The 18,615-nt window shown below is 41.5% G+C and overlaps 1 protein-coding gene across 1 annotated transcript; it reads right to left on the bottom strand.

The window, feature by feature from the left end:
* Nucleotides 1-1,489: 1,489 nt before the first annotated feature.
* Cavin2 (caveolae associated protein 2) lies at nt 1,490-14,325 on the bottom strand. The gene is made up of 2 exons (XM_021198686.2): nt 13,580-14,325; nt 1,490-3,753 (listed from the first exon to the last, which is right to left on the bottom strand). Exons 1-2 carry the CDS (start codon nt 14,060-14,062, stop codon nt 2,980-2,982), a joined length of 1,257 nt encoding a protein of 418 aa, XP_021054345.1. The 5' UTR covers nt 14,063-14,325; the 3' UTR covers nt 1,490-2,979.
* Between the last annotated feature and the right edge of the window lie 4,290 nt (nt 14,326-18,615).

Genomic DNA, 18,615 nt, shown 5'->3' with positions numbered 1-18,615 from the left:
ACTGTTAATAATGATTGCTGCCTGCACCTCCATTCTTCATACTCCCAATCTCCAATATAAAATCACTTAGACTTGGGCTGTAGGGCAGTAAACAAACTTTCGAGCAGGCATTAACTGGGCTCAGGCATTAGTGTCTTAATGTGGGAAATGACTTTCATTATAACCTTTACTTAACGCTGGTAGTTTAGCTGTAAAGGAGCCTCTATTTTGTTATAGTGGATGGAATGATAGAAAGTCCAAACTTCACAGGAATGGGCACTGTTAGAGGCTTTCTGCAGAAAATTAGTCCTGAAGAAGTATGGGTTTATGTAGAGTTAATTTTTATCAACAATCTATTTTTATCTTCATGTGTAAAAGGAACTGGATTAATTAATCAAAAACTGGGTTCGTAAGTCAGAGAAGACATTCCTGTTGAACTATCTTTAAATTTAAAAGAAATCAATCTTGTAGAAAAGTAACATTTTTGCTAGTGTATGTGTGTGAGAGAGAGAGAGAGAGAGAGAGAGAGAGAGAGAGAGAGAGAGAGAGAGAGAGAGAGATTTGTGACCCATGTAATAGATGCTTCTAACTCCTGAATCATGTTTCTAAGATACAGATCTCAGTCCTTATTAATGTGTAACTAACACTTGGGGACCAGTAATCGAGTTCTTCAGCTCCAGGCACATAAAGTTCGGGATTCTTTATTGGATGGGTGGAAGAGGACATATCTAATTTGGGGCTTCACAGCCTCACCAGTATGCAAATAATTCAACAATAATATAGAACAAATAGGTTCTATCTCAACAACTGCTACTTGCTCCAATCCCTATGGCATGTGTTTCCCAACAATTATCTGGTCTAATTCTCTGTTTTATTGCTTGGGATTTTAAAGCTTCAATTGTGGGACATAGAATAAATGTAATTGTTCAGTAAAACTTAAGACATTTGCATGCAGTTTCCACTGATAAGTACCTAGTGTATAGGAATAAATGACAACATATCTTTTTGCAATCGGAAGTAGAAATGTTTTATGGGCCAATGAATCCCCACCTCTTCAGGCTCAGTGAAAGTCTCTTGACAGAAGCTGCAGCATGCATGCTTCGGGTGGTATGTGATGGCGTCCATGCAGTCTATGGCACTGTAGAGGACAAGAGTGTATCTGAGGGATTGAACTGAGTATAATAAAATCTCAATAGATGGAGGCTTGCAGGACCATTGAAAGTATTATAAGGCCTGCACAATACTATCAAATGCAGATGGAACTGTCAAATTAATCAAGCTGCTGCAATAAATTCAGATGCTGTAGAGGTGGCGAGGCAGTGTCAAGAAAGTTAAGCTTGAAGAATGAGTGTTGGATTTCTCAATGAGATCAAGGGGGATAGGAAAATGGCATTAATAGGGGAAATCAAGACTGACCCAATCAGCAGGACTGATACACTCAGAAGAACATCTTAAAATCAATTTCTTCTGCCTGTAAGAGTGTTTTGCTAAACGAACTGACATTGTTATATACTTTTTATTTTTGGTTTATTTAATCTTCTTTCACACAGGCATGGTTAGTTCAGCAGTTCAGTATTTGGGGTTACATTAATTGCAGTATAGGAACACAGCTGAAGAGGTTACACCATCAACACCCATTATTCACCTCACTCCTTCTCTGAAAGTCCGAGTGCAGTCCGGGACTGCTGCCTAGTCACCGCTTTGTGTAGGATCACTTGTGCTACTGCACAGTAGCACAGTAGAGAGTTCAAGCCCCGGGTCTCCCATCTTCAGACTACAATATAACAAAGCATTGGCATTTTGTAGTGAAAAATAGATAAAACAACTTTTTAGTAGTATGTTAGAACAAATGTACACATGAAATAAAACACTAGCATGCTTATATAATCTAAATGATTAATATCTTGTGAAATTAATGTATAAATAAAATGTTACCTGGAATGAAATTACCATTATGTGTTTAAAGAAAACCCAGCCTTTTGCTGTTCTTAAACATGCAAGTTTGAATACCTCATAAACCTATATCATACTTGGAATGGAAAGGTCACTTCAAAGTAAAAAATATTGAAGAATCATTTGATTGACATTCCCATAAAACAGTACATATTATTTATTTGAGACTTACATTTGTTCCAATGTTAAAGAGACAATATCCTTTTGAGTTTCTTCACAAAAAGATGTGTACTGCCATTTATTTAGTGAAAAGAACCATAGTTTTTACACCAGAATATCTGGTTAAGTTATAATACTAGACTATAAAAATATTGAGAAGATAAGATATATTTTTGCAAGATATATGCACTTCTTTAGTATTGTTAAAGAACAAAATAGGTTTAAAAATGTTAGTAGTTCACTTTTTAAGCACATCTTTTTTTCTTTTTGTCATCATTATTTTTGACATTCTTTGTTCTCCATTTCTCCCACTTTCAAATCTTTTCATCTTAATTTTCTTTTCAGCCCCCTTACAACAAACAATGGTTTCTATAAGAGAATAACCAGCTGGTCCTTCTGCTTTATCTTTTGTAAATGTTTTCTTCTTAAAATAAAGAGTTATATTCTCAGCTTACAGACTTATATATATTCCATATCACATACTTGAAGAATAATCATTCACAGAATACAGTAAGAATTTACTACATTACTGCTACACTATTCAGCAAGCTGATAGAATGACCACAAAAAAAAAAAATCACTTTTTATAACTACTACCTTAAATATCCTCCAGTGTTTCTGACTAAGCCAAAGAGATAGTTGATTTTTTTTTTTTTTAAACTGCTCCATTTCTTTCTTTTTGCAGTCTTGGAGACACTCTACAGAAATAGAACCTATGAGCAAATTAGAAATGGGATTCCTGGCAGTTGGCTTCTGTGATCCTATGTATGTCTGAGGCTACTGAGCAGTTAAGACCTGGACAGTTACAGTAGGGAGCAGGTGGAGATGAAGAGGTGCGGGGTGCCTTCCACGATGTGGACGCACTGGCCCAGTGTTCTGGCTGTGCGCTCAGGCAGTCTGATCCACGTGCAGCACAGCTGGCTGGACCTGTTTCTCACTGGGCTCTTCTATCTCCTCGGAGTTGAGCATGTAGCCACTCTCATAGCGCACCTGCTGGGCCTGCTGCAGGGCCACCGGCTCCTCTTCTTCATCTTCCACAATGGTCAGATCCGCGTTACTGCCCACAGCTGAGCTGTTCCCTCTCAATGCTGACTTCTCAGCATCTTCTGCACTGCCCTCCACCAGGCCACTGGGGAGGGATGCTTCAGAAAGACCCTCAGTGAACGAACCCTCCTCACGGTCGTCCTGCATCTGGTCTTCCAACTTGGTCTCATTTTCTACAGAACTTTCTCCCTCTCGGACTTTCTTACGACCAAAAGAGAGGGGAGAAACCTTGAAGGGGGAGCTTTTCCCAGAAGATGCTTTCTGGTGGTTGGGTGTGAGTGATTTCTTAATCTTTTCTCTCCTCTCAACAGATACGATCTTTGTTCCCAGCTTGTTCATCTTTTTCTCGATGTTCTGACGAGAAAACGCTTTCTTGAGGCTATCCACTTTCTTGAGGCTGGATCTTTTTATTTTTTCTGCCCTGCTTTCTTCCATCTTCTCTTCTGCACTCTCTTCCAGGGCATCCTCATCACGGGGCAATTCGTCATCGGAGGAGAGGTCCACGTTGTGCAGAGTTTCCTCAAGGGACTTGTTCTCATCAGCAAGCTCCTCCTTGCCTTCTGCAGCGCTGGGAACTGGCGCCTTCACAAACACACTGGCAGGGATCTCACTTTCTTCCTGTAAAGAAGGGCAGTGTGAGTTTATGATAATAGCATAGTGAACAAATAGCCCTAAACTGCTGTAAATTGGGTTTGTGTTCTAGGCAATGCACATGACAGAAGCAGAGTGGAGCTTTGCAGAAGAGGAAGCAGCCATCTAATTTGGGTCCTGTCATTCACCTTGGGCTGGATAAGGCCAAGGCCTGCCAGTGGGAATACCATGAGGCTTAACTGTCAAGGGCCTATCAGTGACAGGCAGAGGGAAGTGGCCCAACTCATTCACGTAGGCCAGGAAGCTGCCCAGATAAAGGAAATAAAGTAAGTTATAATGCTGTGAACCCAGAGGCCTCTCCTGCCTTCCTTCAAATCAAGGGAAGAGGGAGAGGGCAGGGAGGGACATAGGCACAGCTTCTGTTAAAAATCCCATTACAAAGGAGTACAAAAGTCTATCTGGAAAATATTTAACGAGGCAAAGGGGAGCGCTGGGGAGTCCTGAAGTTCAGAAGCTTGATTAGGTCCCTCCTCTTCCACTCATGCACCACACACCCCAACACACAGAGAGAGGGAGAGGAGAGGAGAGGAGAGGAGAGGAGAGAGAGATATATAGCCTTCTCTAGGTCTGTTCATGTAACCTTGTGGTTCAGAATGTGCTCTGAGGTAATCAGTAAGGGATGGAGGTAAGGCGTGCTGTGTGACCAGGTATAGCATCAAGCCCATAGTATAAAGTATCTTTTTTGGGAAATAAAGCTTTGGCCTCACATCCAGCTAAGGGTAGAAGAAAAACTATTATCTTCAGGCTCCCCAGTTTCTCACATAGGCAAATGCAGCTTTCTATAGAGTTTTGGGCAATGGGAGAGCCGGAAAAATTTGTCTCTAAAATATAAAGCTGCTTGCTGAGAGATTTGAATACAGACGGATTTTGGCCACATTGTGTAAGAGCACCTTTGGATTTTGAGTGTTTTCTTTTTCTCACTGTTACATGGGAACCCATTATCATGGTACTTACACGTTTTCATCAAAAATAATAGCACATGATGGAGAATTGTGGCAGGAAACCCGGAGTCTTTGCTGTACTGCTAAATGGCTGTGTGTCTTCAACAAATAGCTTAATCTCCTTGGGTTCCTATTCCTTCCAAATATGAACCAGAGGATTTGACCTAGATTAGCAGCTTTCAAAATGTACTCTCAGGGCCATCAAGGGTTCAGCACGAATCTAAGCAGGGCACAGATCCAGACCCCTTTCCACCTAGGCTGTACCCAGAGCCTCCAGACGACCCGATTGCATCTCAGCCAGCCCGGCACACTTGCAGGTTGAAGAAAAGCAACTGCAGTCTGCGGATTTAAAAGTCTGTCTGTCCTTCTTGATTGCTATCTTTCACAGTGCTCGAAGATGCTACACAGGCTACTACTGTAAGAGAGAAAACATACCAGTGGTCTTAAATAGTATTAAAGTATGCACCCTCTAATACCAACCTGCCAGACAAGGTATGGTCACTGACACAGTAGTGGTATGGTTGTTATGTGAGTAGCTAACTGCTTTCTGATTGGACTTCAGGCCTGCTTCACCGGAAGGAATTTTGTTCCTGGTACTGTAACTCTGGTCAAAGCCAGAGTTTGGCTTGGGGAGATCATAGCTCCTAGTATTCTGCTATTGTTATTTTGCTAAATGGTCATGATGTCAAAGTAGCTTTTTAAATATTGATGCTTACAATCATAGAACAGGCCCATTCTGATTCTTGGTCACAGAAACTTCTCTTTGCCCTGGGCAGCAGTGAATAGAAAGATACATAACTGTTCACAGCACTGAGAATAAGAGACTAAGTGCTTGGTTAGATCTAAATGGGAATCTTTATAAATCTTCCTCACCCCTCTAAGGCTCAGATAACACGGAGGAAGAGAGGAGGAAATAAATGTAAGTGCTAGAGGATAGGAAGAAGTGCTGTGACATTCTGTCTTCTGTACATGTCATAGCTATGACACTCATGAACTCAGAGCAAGTGATGTTATCTGCACAAGACCTGCAAAAGATTGGCTTACCCCAAATTTCAGCATAGTGTAGCTGATCTCCCAGGCCCTTATCCTATTGGCCGTGGATAATTCCCAGGGATCTTTTTGATGTGAACTTTTGAGGAGAACAGTTTGTCATGCTTCCAGCTGAAGTTGATTCTGATCCATGGGCATATACTCCCAAGAAGGATTTTTATCTTTTCTTCACCACTGTGTCTCAACAGGTCGAGCTTAGCAACCTCTCACTAAATGAGCAGGTTTGGTAAGATGGCTTTTTAAGAAGATCATGAAGGTACCTGGGGTGTAGACTGATCTATATGGGGCAGACTGGAGGCATGTAGGAGAATGGGCCTATTTAGTTCTGTGTCTAGAAGGAAGTTTGCTGAATGCTGATGACACTGGAGAAACCAGAGATGCCAAGGCCTGAGGGGGCACTTTCTCCCTCTGAAGGAAGGATTTTGTTTCCAGTGGATGGATGACTATTACAGAAAGAGGTAGACTTACAGACGTAGTTATGGCTCTGCTGGCTAGTCCTGAAGCAGAATTTCTCCTGGGGTTTGATTAAGAGCATTGAGGAGATTTGGCAGTTGTTTGCTCTTAGGGAAGGATAAAACCTCAGTGAAATGTTATTAAAAGTCCTCAGTGAGCAAAGAAGGGATTCCAGCAGAAAGCTGTAAAAACTAAGCCTCGAGGTACCTCGTCTATACCACAAGCTCCCGGGGTAATCAAAAGCTGTAGATCAGCTAACTTTCCATTCTTCAATTTTAACAAAAGGGAGAATTAAAATAAATTTTACTTTTTCTTAAATGTGAATTTTATTACCAACATGGAACTCCTACTGAGTCTTATGGCTCTGTTGTTCCTCTTCTCAGGCATCCTTCACGGATAGCTTTGAGGAGAGCACATTAGAAAATGAATTGGAATATCAGTGGTAGATGCAGGCTGCATGTGGGGGTGGGGGTGGAGTGCAAGGGAGGGAAAGAAGAAGCACAGTAGAATTCATCTGTGAAAAGTGAAAATGTATAGGAAAATTTACATGAGAGCTCTTTGATGCCAATTATGGAATTAACCCAGCAAGAGCAGAGATAATCCAGAATGAGTTGGCTGTGACTTCAAGCAACTGGAAACTCCAGAGCAATGACTCCTCGACTAGCTGTTGGGCCTCAGCTGTCATTTTAATTACCTGGGAAGTATTTTATTGGCAAATATTTTATGTTCTGTCTACTGGATAGTGCGCATCGTGTGGCTTCCTTTAGCATCTTCTTTGAAGGCAACCCTTTTCCTTTCACGGAGGGACTTGTAAATTTCCAAGCGCACAGATCTCCTTCTTTTTTCCCAAAACATTTGTTTAGAATCAGAAAAATACCAATTCCTTTCCTTCCAAGTCACTTCCAAGTCTTATACAAAGCATACCGAGCGTGGTGTTCAGCTATTTGAGTGGTGTTCGATGCAAATAGGATCTGCTACAGCTGCTCTCTTACCAGTGCACACTGACTACTATGTAGTCCTCTTACACACCTCATTGAAACACCTTACACCTCACACATCTACAAGTGAGGGGGCACCTCTGCGTCCACCTCCAGCTGTAATGCTCGTGACCAGGGTCCTTTTACGGATTCCTAGGCTGGCAGCTATTTTAGGGTGATGCTAAGCACACATCTATAATCCCCACTGCTGCTCACCGATGTTAGCTACTCATTTGTCTACGTGGGCTATGTGACTCCCTGAAATGGCACAGAGAATCCATGTGGTTTACTTCCTTGGACAGCTCTATTGAGGACAAGCCTCTAAGAGCAGCTGGTTGTTTGGTCTTTGTTTTCAAGAAAGGTCCTCACCCACCACTGATGTAGGTGTTTCTGGTTCTGACCTTTCACAAGGACCCTTAGGAGGTTTTCAAAGAAAGGGAATATTAAATAGTAAGCATCTAACATATGATGGATATGTTTGTAGCATACGGGGGAAAAGACTGGAACAAGCTCTTGAGAAGTAGCATTTTCCTTGCACTTCAGCTTGTTTGCTATTTATATTGATCCTTGTGAACTAATAGTCCCAGTCGTGCACATAAATATCAACACAGAGAAACCTGCCAGCTTGCTGGATACTGTTTGGTTTTAAGCTGACGATCCAAATCTCTGCACATATACAGATGTGCAAACTTAAAAACAAAAGGCTCTATGATCAGCATTAGGAAAGAAAAACAACTTTAAGTCATTTAAAAAGGCCCAGTAAGAAGAGAGAGGCCAGCTGTTTGCTCTCCTGCCACTCACAAAAATAACAGAGACATGGTGGCTTCCTGCTGGCAGGACATGGTGGCTTCCTGCTGGGGTGTGAAGAGCACACATTTGTGTCCATGGAATATTTTCCTTAATAATCTCTAAATACTAGTTATTAAAATGAAACTATGCTACCTGACATTCTGATTTATAGGTCTCCTTTACACATTGATGGTTTTCTCCAATTTGTGTTTCTGAGGTATAGATTGCCAAGTGGATAAAGCCATTGATTAGAACTGCACCCGCAGGGCGGCTGTCAGTGGAACCAGCAAGTCATAAGAATAAAATGCATTAGTTATAATCCCTGGGCAGTCTTTCACATTCTGGAGGATTTAAAAGTCTCATTATTTTCAGTGTTATCAAGGGTTCATTTTTTTTTTTTTTAAAGATCACATTAGTTAGGAGTTCTTTGTTACATACACAAAACATAAATATAAAACAAAAAATAAACCACATTGAATTATTTAAAAGCTGATCTAGTAAAACTCATAGACATGAACTTTACCACAGTGACATTATAGATTTTACTTGTTTCACAATTCTATCCTACAATTTCTCTTATCAATGAAATGAGACGTTGGCAGTTATTTTGTTTCTCAGAGCCTCTGTTTCCTTCCTATAAAATAAGTTAAACTAAATGATTATATTATTAAGAGGTCTTCCAGATAAGAAATATTTGATTATGTTATTTTAATCTACATCCCACAAAAAGAAATAACCATTCACAGGATCAATACTATGGTGTACCCATTCATACCAAATGTATTTAATTCCACACAGGAATAAAAACCATAGGAGCCAAGTTGCATTGAAGAGCACTTAAAAAGTGGGAAACCTAGAGTGGGTGTAACTAACATAGAGTCTAGAATGTGTGTATATATATATATATATATATATATATATATATATATATATATATGCTTTTCCAAAAATAAATGTCAGGTACAATCAGTTATTCACTTCTAGCAGCTATAATCAGTTAGTCACTTCTAGTGCCAGGGACGAAGCTGATATTTACTAAGTGTAAATAATAACAATAAGAAATAGTATTTTTTTAAATCATAAACTAAAACGGTACTGGGTAAGTAACATGACAAAACCAATATTCTGTTAAGGAAACATTGATCTGTGATACAAACATGGAGACTTTTCATATGAAGGTATCTTTGATAACTCATATTCCCGTTTCTCTCCAGTCCACACCAATTGAACAGTTTTTAGAGCAGTGATTTTGGATAAAATACTGTCTTTAAACTAATCTGTTTAAAAACCATCAGGAGATTAAACTTTTAACATACTTCTAAACTTCTGGTATCAGTAAGGAACCCAAGTGATGAATGTTTAAGCACCTTTACAGACTCACATTTTCAGAAATATATCTGCGGCAAGGACGTTAACCTCGCTTTGCTTTTCTCATTCAGGTTCTCAACTCCATGTGGAGAGCAGTGCAAGCTGTTAGTGCACACTCTCATTTTGTCTCCTGGTTTTGAAATCATTCTCAAGCTGCGTTTTCAAATAATCATTCCTAGAATGGTCTGAGTACAGAAGTGGCACCTCACCCCCAAGGCCAGTTACTGTGAAGTTCATGCAGCTCCTTCAACCAGCACAGAGAATTTTCTCTTAAATCTACTTTATAACTTCTGTTTTTAATAAAAGATAAACATGCTTCCAAGTAAAAATGTTAAATGTGGTATTCCTTTGGCATAAGTATTTTTCTTTTTTGTTTTTGTGTTTGTTTTGGGGACAGGGTTTCTCTGTATAGCCTTGGCTATCCTGGAACTCTGTAGACGAGGCTGGCCTCAAACTCAAAGATTTGCCTGCCTTTACCTCCCAAGTGCTAGAATTAAAGATGTGTACAACCACTGCCAGGCTTACCATGAATATTTTGATCATCAGTACCCATAAGTCTTATGTTATTTACTCTGGTTTATGTCTCATTATACTGAACCCAAATATTGTATTAAACTGTTGCCAAAAATGTTTTTAAAAATTTCTGAATTTCACTGGGACTTTCAAATATATCTCAAAGGGGGATAGTTTCTCCAGTTCTTAGATACTGATGGTTATAATTTAAAGTCATCACTAAGGAATCAGATGCTTAATAGCTACAATAGCGTTGTGGAACTCAGTTATTGAAACTCAGATTTCAATAAATACATGACATGCTTTAAGTAGGATAGATTTAAAACAAAGTTAGGAATTAAAAGTCTAATTATATAAGAGTTTTACAAATCATCTTACGCGTGCGCACGCACACACACACACTCATATTCATACACATTCATTCTCTCTCAAATATATATTACTCATGTCAACTCACACACACACATAAATATAGATACATACTCATACATATTTGTACACACAGAATCATACATCATATATACAAGCAGACACACACACTCCGGTAGATTTGGGATGCTGTAAACATAGCTCTTCTCAACATTACAATACCAAATACGTCCAAGTCAAGGGACAGATTATCTTTTTGAACATTGATCTTATTTTTAAATACTTATCACCCTAAGCCAGAAGCCAGAAAAGTACTGAAAATGACAATATTTTTTAAGACACAAAGTGCTATCTGTACAGTATATGACATCCACATCCTCTGTGGGTCTGGGACAGTCCCCTTCTGCCATACTATGATGTATGTGCTGATACAAGAAGGATCTATTTAGAGTAAGTATTTTGGATAGAGTCCTGTGCTTTTATAGATTATGATACAATGCTCATTCTGACATGATGGTAGCCATACAGTGTGTGTGTGTGTGTGTGTGTGTGTGTGTGTGTGTGTGTGTGTGTGTGTGTGTGCGCGCGCACGCGCACTAGCAAGCCTCAACCAAAAAGAGACAAACAAAGCTATTTCAAGGTCCACAGAAGGGTGGGGTCAGTTTTGGCCTAAGAACAGTATTTCTAACCCAGTAGAAGTAGAGCTGCCTGTCTCAGCCCTGCATTTCAGAGCCATGGAGTAATAGAGTTCACTCAATGAGCGCTTCCACCATGCCAGTCTGTAAGAATCATTTTACACATGTCATTTCCTTTATTCCTCACTTGTGGGAGAGATATGAGCCAGGAAGCACTAGTGTTTAAAAGCATATATTCTGGGACCAGTTAAATGTGGCTTTGAACGCCAACTTTGTCACTTATGTCCAACTTCAGACAAACTACAAGCTCATGGAGGGAGTCTCAGCACCCTCAGTGGTAAATTGGGGATAGGTAAGGAAGCAGAGAATGAACAGGGCCTTACAGTGGATGCTGGATTTATCAAGACTGCAGCTATTTCATGCTCTTATTAGTATTTTCTGTGTACAAGGGGAAACAGGGGCTTCCAATATCAAATGTGTCAATGATCAACATGCTTGGCAAGTGACCAAGTAGGATGTGAGCCAGTGTTTGTGTGAAAATTTGTCTTTCCACTCACTATCCTGGACTCCACTGTAATAAGAATTATTGTTTCAGCCATTAGCATAATTGGTACCCTATTAAAACCCCTACTTTAAGGAAGAAATGAGCCAAAACACCGAAGACGACTGCAGTTACATTCTGGTTTTCAAATGACCATCTTGTGTCCTCAGAGTTGGAATTCTAATTCCCTTTAGCTAGCAGAGGACCTCCTCTGGGTAGGGAAAGGTCTAGGCAAGTGCTCGAAGTTCTCTGCTTTCCAAACTGCTCTTTACACCTGTCGGAGGTGCTTTTGAACGGGCCTAGAGCAGCTCGAACGCTTTGCTTTGGCTCCCCATAGTTTCCCTTTGGGACTTGAGCACCCCTGTTTCACCATTTCATCACTATGGGGAAAACTCTTACCATTTCTGGTGGGATGTCACCTGTCGATTCAATGCAACAAAACAGATGACTTCATCAGGCCCCCATCAACAACACATGCCTTTAAGTTCCCCAATAGTCAGATTCACAATTCTCTTGAATGTATAATCACTTATATCCCCGTTCCTCCTTCTCACACCTGTAGAACATTTGTATCAAAACAGAAACTAAACCTTAAAATCCTTATTTCCCTTTACTAGACATTTTCCTTCCCTCCTTAATGAATAAGATGAGATATAGTTCCCGTGATTCATACTGAAGGGAGGGAAGTTTCCTTTGACAGGCCTGTAAATGTTCTGTTTTGTTTTGAAATCACTATTTAATTTGGAAATGTCTCCAGAGCTAAGGCTTCTAGGATCTCTTAGGCTAATAAAAGCAGGATCTCAGATCCTGATGTGGCTGACCACAGCTTTTTCCAGTTCAGCTGCTTCCTGAAAAGCCATTGCATCTGCATTAAAAGCCTAAAAGTTTCCCTACTGCAGAAAGCCTGTGAGATACAGGAGCTTCACTTGTTTGGACCTCCCAGCTCTCAAGTACAACTTGGGGAGGACACAAAGGCAGCAAGATTAGGCTTTCCTTTTATGGCGATAGGCAGGCCGGAGCCCTAACTTGACAGAGGAGATTCACTAGGAAAAAGAAGGCTCCTATGGTTTAAATTCCAGTTTCTAAATGTCTCTTGGGAGATGAAGGCTCTCCCTGTACACTTTCACAATCTGTTGGTTATAACCTCTCCCCTCCATGGCTTTGAAAGTCTCTCCTATTCACAGGATCATAAGGAGACAGCCCTGAGGCACGCTGGCAGGGCTTCCTGGGGCCTGGATTGGCTCAATGCCATCCACGGAAGGGCTTCCAGCATTAGGCAGGGCAGCCCTTAGATTTACAGATGCCCACCACTTGGCTGAACAACAGCTCCACGCAATCTTCCTGTCCCCAGATAGCCTTTGCTACATAAATTGCATCATTGATGCATTTAAAAAAAATTAAGTGTCCTTTTCACGGTAAGGCAACTATTTGAAGGGGAAGATACTCAAAGTTGGTCTTTGTGACAGCCACTGATAACGTTTCTTTTATTTCACTTTGGAGTTGCAGCCAGAGCAGTGAGGGGACATAATTAACATGTCTGTAAGGAGCTACACTTTGCTTCCCACTTTTATTTGCATCATTTTTTAGAGACGAACTGGAGCTTGCTTGGACAAAAGATGACTTAAAGACCTAAAGAACAAGACTTCAACTTTCCATTCTGGTAATTTCCCAAACACCAGGGCCCCTTGGAAAAAGGATGGTTTAAAGGTTGTGTGTGTCTTGGTCAGAGCAAAAGAAAACAAATTCTTCACACAGTTACCCCACTTCCACTAAGAGTTAATAAACAGCCACTGGATTAATTTGCCCTGTCCAGCTAACAGCTGCAGTCGCAGCCGCAAGTTCCAAATGAAAAGAGACAAATGGATTTGACTAGAGTGGGTGCCCGCACCTGCTCAGTTTCTCACCCTTAACCAAGTGCATCTAGGTGTTCACTGACAAATGTCCCCAGCTTGCCAGGCACACAGGCATCACCTGAAGGATGGGGGAGATTCCAATCATTATGGCCCCATTTCACAGTTGCCTGCAGCAGGCAGCTAGAAGACAAAGCTTTGTGTGTGAGAGAGAAGCTTGACTGGCAGGGCAGATGGGAAGATGGCCTTGAGAGCTCTCGGAGTACTGAGCTCAAGTAGGTGGAGGGGTATTGCTGGGGACACTGACCTGGAAGATGAGCACTTTGAAGTGGTTGCGTCGGAGGAGCTGGGCGTGGTTGTTCTCCAACCTCTTCACCTGTACACACTGCCTCTCCAGGCGCTCCCGGACAGCCCGCGTGTGAGCGCTGACCTTGCGAGACTTCTCTAGCAGCTTGCTCACCGTGTTGCTGGTGGAGGCCTGGTACTTGGAAAGCTTGGTGAGGTCGTTCTGGATGCCCTTCACCGAGCCCTCCAGGTTGATCTGCCGCTGTTCCATGCTGTGCTGGTTCTCCCTCACGGCGTCTAGCATGTTGACCAATTTATCCAGAAGTGTGTGCACGGTGACAGCATTCACCTGCGAGTTGTCTCGGATGGCCTCCTCTGTGGACCCCAGGTTCAGGCTGGGGCTCGGTGTGGAGGAAGGCATTGGGCTGGGGCTAGATGGCTTCTCCTGGAGCATGTCTGTATTTGGATGCTGGAACTTTTCTGCCTGTGCAGCGTCCTCTCCCATGGCTGGGCAGATGGAAACCTACTTCCCCTCGCTGGAAACTTCTTGCTCAAGCTAGAAGCACAGGAGGCTGGTTGGTCTGAAGTGAGCAATGCTCTCTAGAGCTAGCAGAGGTTCTGAATAACTGGCTAAGCTGATCAGGGGAACTGCATTCCAGCTGCTCTTAAAGGACCTGCTCCACCCAGTGGAAGGCAAAGGTTACAGGACCCACTCAGGGTTCAGTGACAAGCACACTTCCTAACCACACTCCGCACAAGCCCGAGTTCTTTTCTGCAGTGGCTTTTCTTTCCTATTCCCCCTGACCTTAAAAAAAAAAAAGTTCAATGCCATATTTCAATCATGAGTTCATTTAGAGGCGGAGAGAAACATGTTAACTTGGCAGAGCTCCCCAGCCTCTGATTGGCTAAATCTAGTAAACTTTTCTCTGGCTGCTATGTTACAGAGCGCCTGTTTTTTTTCCTGGATACAAGTTATTGTAACAGAAAGAATTGTTTGCTCTTGCTCTAGAGCTGACTGATAGGTTGCAGAACACCGAGTGCCCTTTAGGGGAGGCATAGAGTTGAATGGATCTGTGACGCCAGGTTCCTGGTGTTAGTTTCTCATTTGCAAAGCCCAGGAGATTATTCTAACACTGACAAGGAACCCAGCTTGGTATCCTGCAAGATGGGATGCAATCCAGCTTGAAAGAGCTTAGACTCAGGGATGTTAAAGCAAGTGGTGTTGCATAGTGTGAATTGTTATGGAAGAGACAGAAATCTTTTGAATAAATGCTTTCTTAGAAGATGGAAGGCAGAGCCCCTCTCCTCAAGTAGTCTCTTTGGGAAAAAAAAAAAAAAGTGCTGGTTTGTCTCCAGTAATTCTGAATTCATGCAGAGCGTTTCTCAGTCCCCATCTTTGCGAGGCATTTATTGACCCAGGTCCAGAAGTGTGACTGCAAGCCAGGGTTGAGTTGGAGCGATTCTAACGCTTGACATTTCCAGACTCTTGCTCAGTGAAGTGGCACACCTGTTCTCACATGTGGCCCTCCTTAGCCGGACCCTTGGGATGTGGGACTCACTACCCTAAAACGACTTTACATGCTTGAATTGGTCTTAAATGTATCCAGACTGTGAACGTGCTTTTGGCTGAAGGTTTGTGACAGGCATGCCATGAAGAATTTCAAGAACAAATGTCAGCTAGTACTGGGTCAGGAACTGATCACGGGACACTGCCTTAATGACAATACCTCTGAGTTAGACGAGGAAACGGTAGCTTTTATGGTGGTATATTCATTGGTTGCCTTATCCTTAGTCATATGTAACATTCACAGAGCATGTGCCAGGTCCCTCAGTGAGTACCTGCTCATTAGGAAGATGCATTAAAGACATTGTAGAGGCTCCCAGTTTCCTCAGATAATCGGGAGATAACACTTAAAGTGAGAGACCCCTAGAAACCAAGATTACAAAATGCCAAAAGACGATTTGATTGCTTGTACCTTTTAAGAATTTTTTAAAAATTCTGAAACAAACAACTTATATCTTGTGTATTTTAGTTGGACAATGATGTGTTAAATATTAAAATAAGAAACCATGAATCTGGTGTTGATTTTCAGAAGCATAATTTTCTAACAAAATTATACGATATCATGGTATCACATCTTCTTACATTAGACTTTTGTGGGAAAATCATAGAGTGTCATTATTTCAAAAATATTGGAGGACTTTATCAGTTTTCCAAGGACCTCTCCTACATGGTGACACCCCTGTCATTGCCTCCGAAGCTCTTACCCTGCTGTCAGTCACAGAGATTCCTTCTCCCAAATGTTAACTATTGCAGCTGCAGATTCTCATCTGTTATGGGAGCTGCCCATGATTCAAGGGCTCTTCTGACATTAACTTCATCAAGTTTTATGATTTCACATTTTGAAAATTTGCAATTTCATCTCATAATCACTTCACTCCGATTTTGCATTGATTCACGCGAATTTTGCATTGCTTTGTTGGATACTGTACAATCAGATAGATAAGTTAGAGGGATGGTTGTGAAATCCCAAAGCACAGAGGCTCCTTCTTAAGTAAGAAGGTTCATATGTGAATTATTTGTTTAGTTGAGTCTGGTTTCTCTCTGAGGCCCACGTTGCGCTAAAACTCAGAGCAGTGCTCTTGGCTCAGGCATTATCGGTGTGAGCCATCATGCCTGTCTCTGAACTCATCTGTGTTTTAAGTTCATGAATAACACAAATGGTATTTCAACCAATGGTCTAACAAGCCAGCCTAAGACTCAGTGGTTTATAGTAACAACCACAGCACTCACTCATGATTCTTTGGTTGTCTTGGCAACACTCAACTGGAACAGTCATCTTGGCCCTGCTTGCTCTTTCAGCTATAGTTCGAGGTGAGGAATCCAAGATGACCTGGCCTTATTTGTACCTGGTGCAACAGCTGAGTAGACCAGAACTCTCTTTTCAGCTATTTAGCTTCTAGAAACTATCTGATCTCTCCAGCAGGGAAACTAGATTTCTTTATGTGGTGCTTTAGAGTTATAAGGGATTAAAAGGGAAAGCTATGGACAGTTTTAAGGACAGGATCTGAAACTCCCAACTTGGCATAGCACAATGCTCTGTGGCCATAAACCCAGCTCAGATTCAGAGATGGGAAACCGACTCTACCACTTTCCCATCCTCTGGCAAGTGTGAGTGTCACAGGAGAGATTATTGTCACCATCTTTGGACAAGATCTACCATGGTGTAAATGCACTCTCCAAAAGGGCTGTTGCACATAAAACCAAAGGTTGTGGTCATCGTGGGAATTATGAGAAGCTATCTAAAAGAAACCCTTTTTTGTCCTAAAAAATTAATTACAGAATATAGTACCAACCATAAGGTAGAATTTGAGATAACTTAGAGCATCCAAACTTTTCTTTTGTGTTGCCCCAAACCAAGTCCCACGTCTGTCTGAGAGAAATTGGTATAGAGCAACCAGTTTTAGAAGAATTTAAACAACTTAAACCTTACATTTTGTGCAATTCATTACAAATTAGGTAGTGTATAGACTTACAATGCAATGAGCAATGAAGGGGGATCATGAATGTTTCTGAACATGTGAATGACATGATTAATACAATTGTTGCAGCCGTTAAATGTAGGATGGGGAGTTGATGGTTGAAAACGGGCGTTGAGTGGGAAATAAATTCTAAGCCCTGGAATGCGCAAAGATGAGCAAGAGGCACCTACTTTCTACTCTTAAGCACTTCCTTAGTGGGAAAACTAGGCAGCTAGAGAAATACAATGTCTACATACTGCATAACTTAAGGAAAAGAAAGGTCTATCTGACCTCACAGTCCATCCTGGAGAAGAAGCCATGGTGTATGTGTGGTTCTAGCCGTGGGAGTTAGAGGAGGGACTAGCTAGTCACACTGCAACCAGAGTGAAGGATCCATGAGAGAGGAAAAGGGGGAGGGGGTGATCTTTGTTTTCTCCTTTTTATTTAGACCAGGACCTGAGGTGGGAAAGGTAACTATCACATTCACGGTATATCTTTCCTCCTCAGCAAACCTCCCTGTAACCTTCTCCCTGTACTCTTGAGGTGTGTCTCCCGGGTGATTCAAAATTCTTCATCGTTTAATCATGTAAATCCAGGTACAGTGCAGAGAGAAGGGGGAATTGTTTCTGTTGCAGTCAACTAATGAGAACAAGCCAGGGTATGACTAGGACTTCTAATTCTCTGCCTGAGCAGCTGCCTACCAATACCTCAGGCATCTAAGTCAAGCAAGCTTGGGAGTCCCTGTAGGAAGACGCCTACTTTACTACTAGCTAGGGCGTTGATCCCAATCTCTACATATTAGCCCATTTCAAACATGGCAGAATTTTTGCTTCATTGTGCTAGCATCACAATTAAAGCAGGTGGAGGTCAATGTCTCTTTGGTTGGTCTTTTCCATTTAGAACTGCATAGCAATATTGGAATTATTGGTCCTATTGCTATGATATTGATAGGCACACTGAGAAATGGACCTGTAGCAGTGAAGGTCCCCTTCCTAAGTGACCAGAGAAGTAAAGAAAGCTGAACTGGCTTCTCAATATGTTTCCATCTAAGCTTACATACTAGAGTTTAAAAGTCTCTCTAAAGTTGGGTTGTCCCTTGAACAGGAGTCAGAGCCCAGGGCATTTGAGTCTATTATCTACAAGAACAGTACAGTGGGAAGCCCATATATTTTGTGCCACCAAGTTTCATGATAGATTACAACTGACAGCAGATTTTGAGAATATGCAGTTGCCTTGAAAACACGTGTTTTAAAGAATTGATTTTAGTAGTCGAAGTATGTATTAGAAACTCTCTACTAGTGTATTTTTAACTTTTATTGACTTTTATTTCTTTTAATTTTGAGATTATAATGTAGTTACACCATTTCCCCGTTTCTCCCTCCAAATCGTCCTATAGATCCTTCCTTGATTCTTGATTGCTCTCACCCTGCCCCATCCACACACAGACACACACAGACACACACAGACAGACAGACACACACACAGACAGACAGACAGACAGACAGACACACACACACACACACACACACACACACA

Source organism: Mus pahari, chromosome 5 (assembly GCF_900095145.1).
Source record: "Mus pahari chromosome 5, PAHARI_EIJ_v1.1, whole genome shotgun sequence".
Taxonomy (NCBI): Eukaryota; Metazoa; Chordata; class Mammalia; order Rodentia; family Muridae; genus Mus; species Mus pahari.
Note: the sequence above shows the minus strand (reverse complement) of the source record. Positions and strands in the feature narration are given on the sequence as shown.

Bases quoted from the DNA above. Each gene is read 5' to 3' on its own strand.
- Cavin2 (XM_021198686.2), bottom strand. From the start codon at position 14,062: ATGGGAGAGGACGCTGCACAGGCAGAAAAGTTCCAGCATCCAAATACA. The intron at 3,754-13,579 runs GTCAGTGTCCCC...CCTTCTTTACAG, and splicing joins TCAAAGTGCTCATCTTCCAG to GAAGAAAGTGAGATCCCTGC.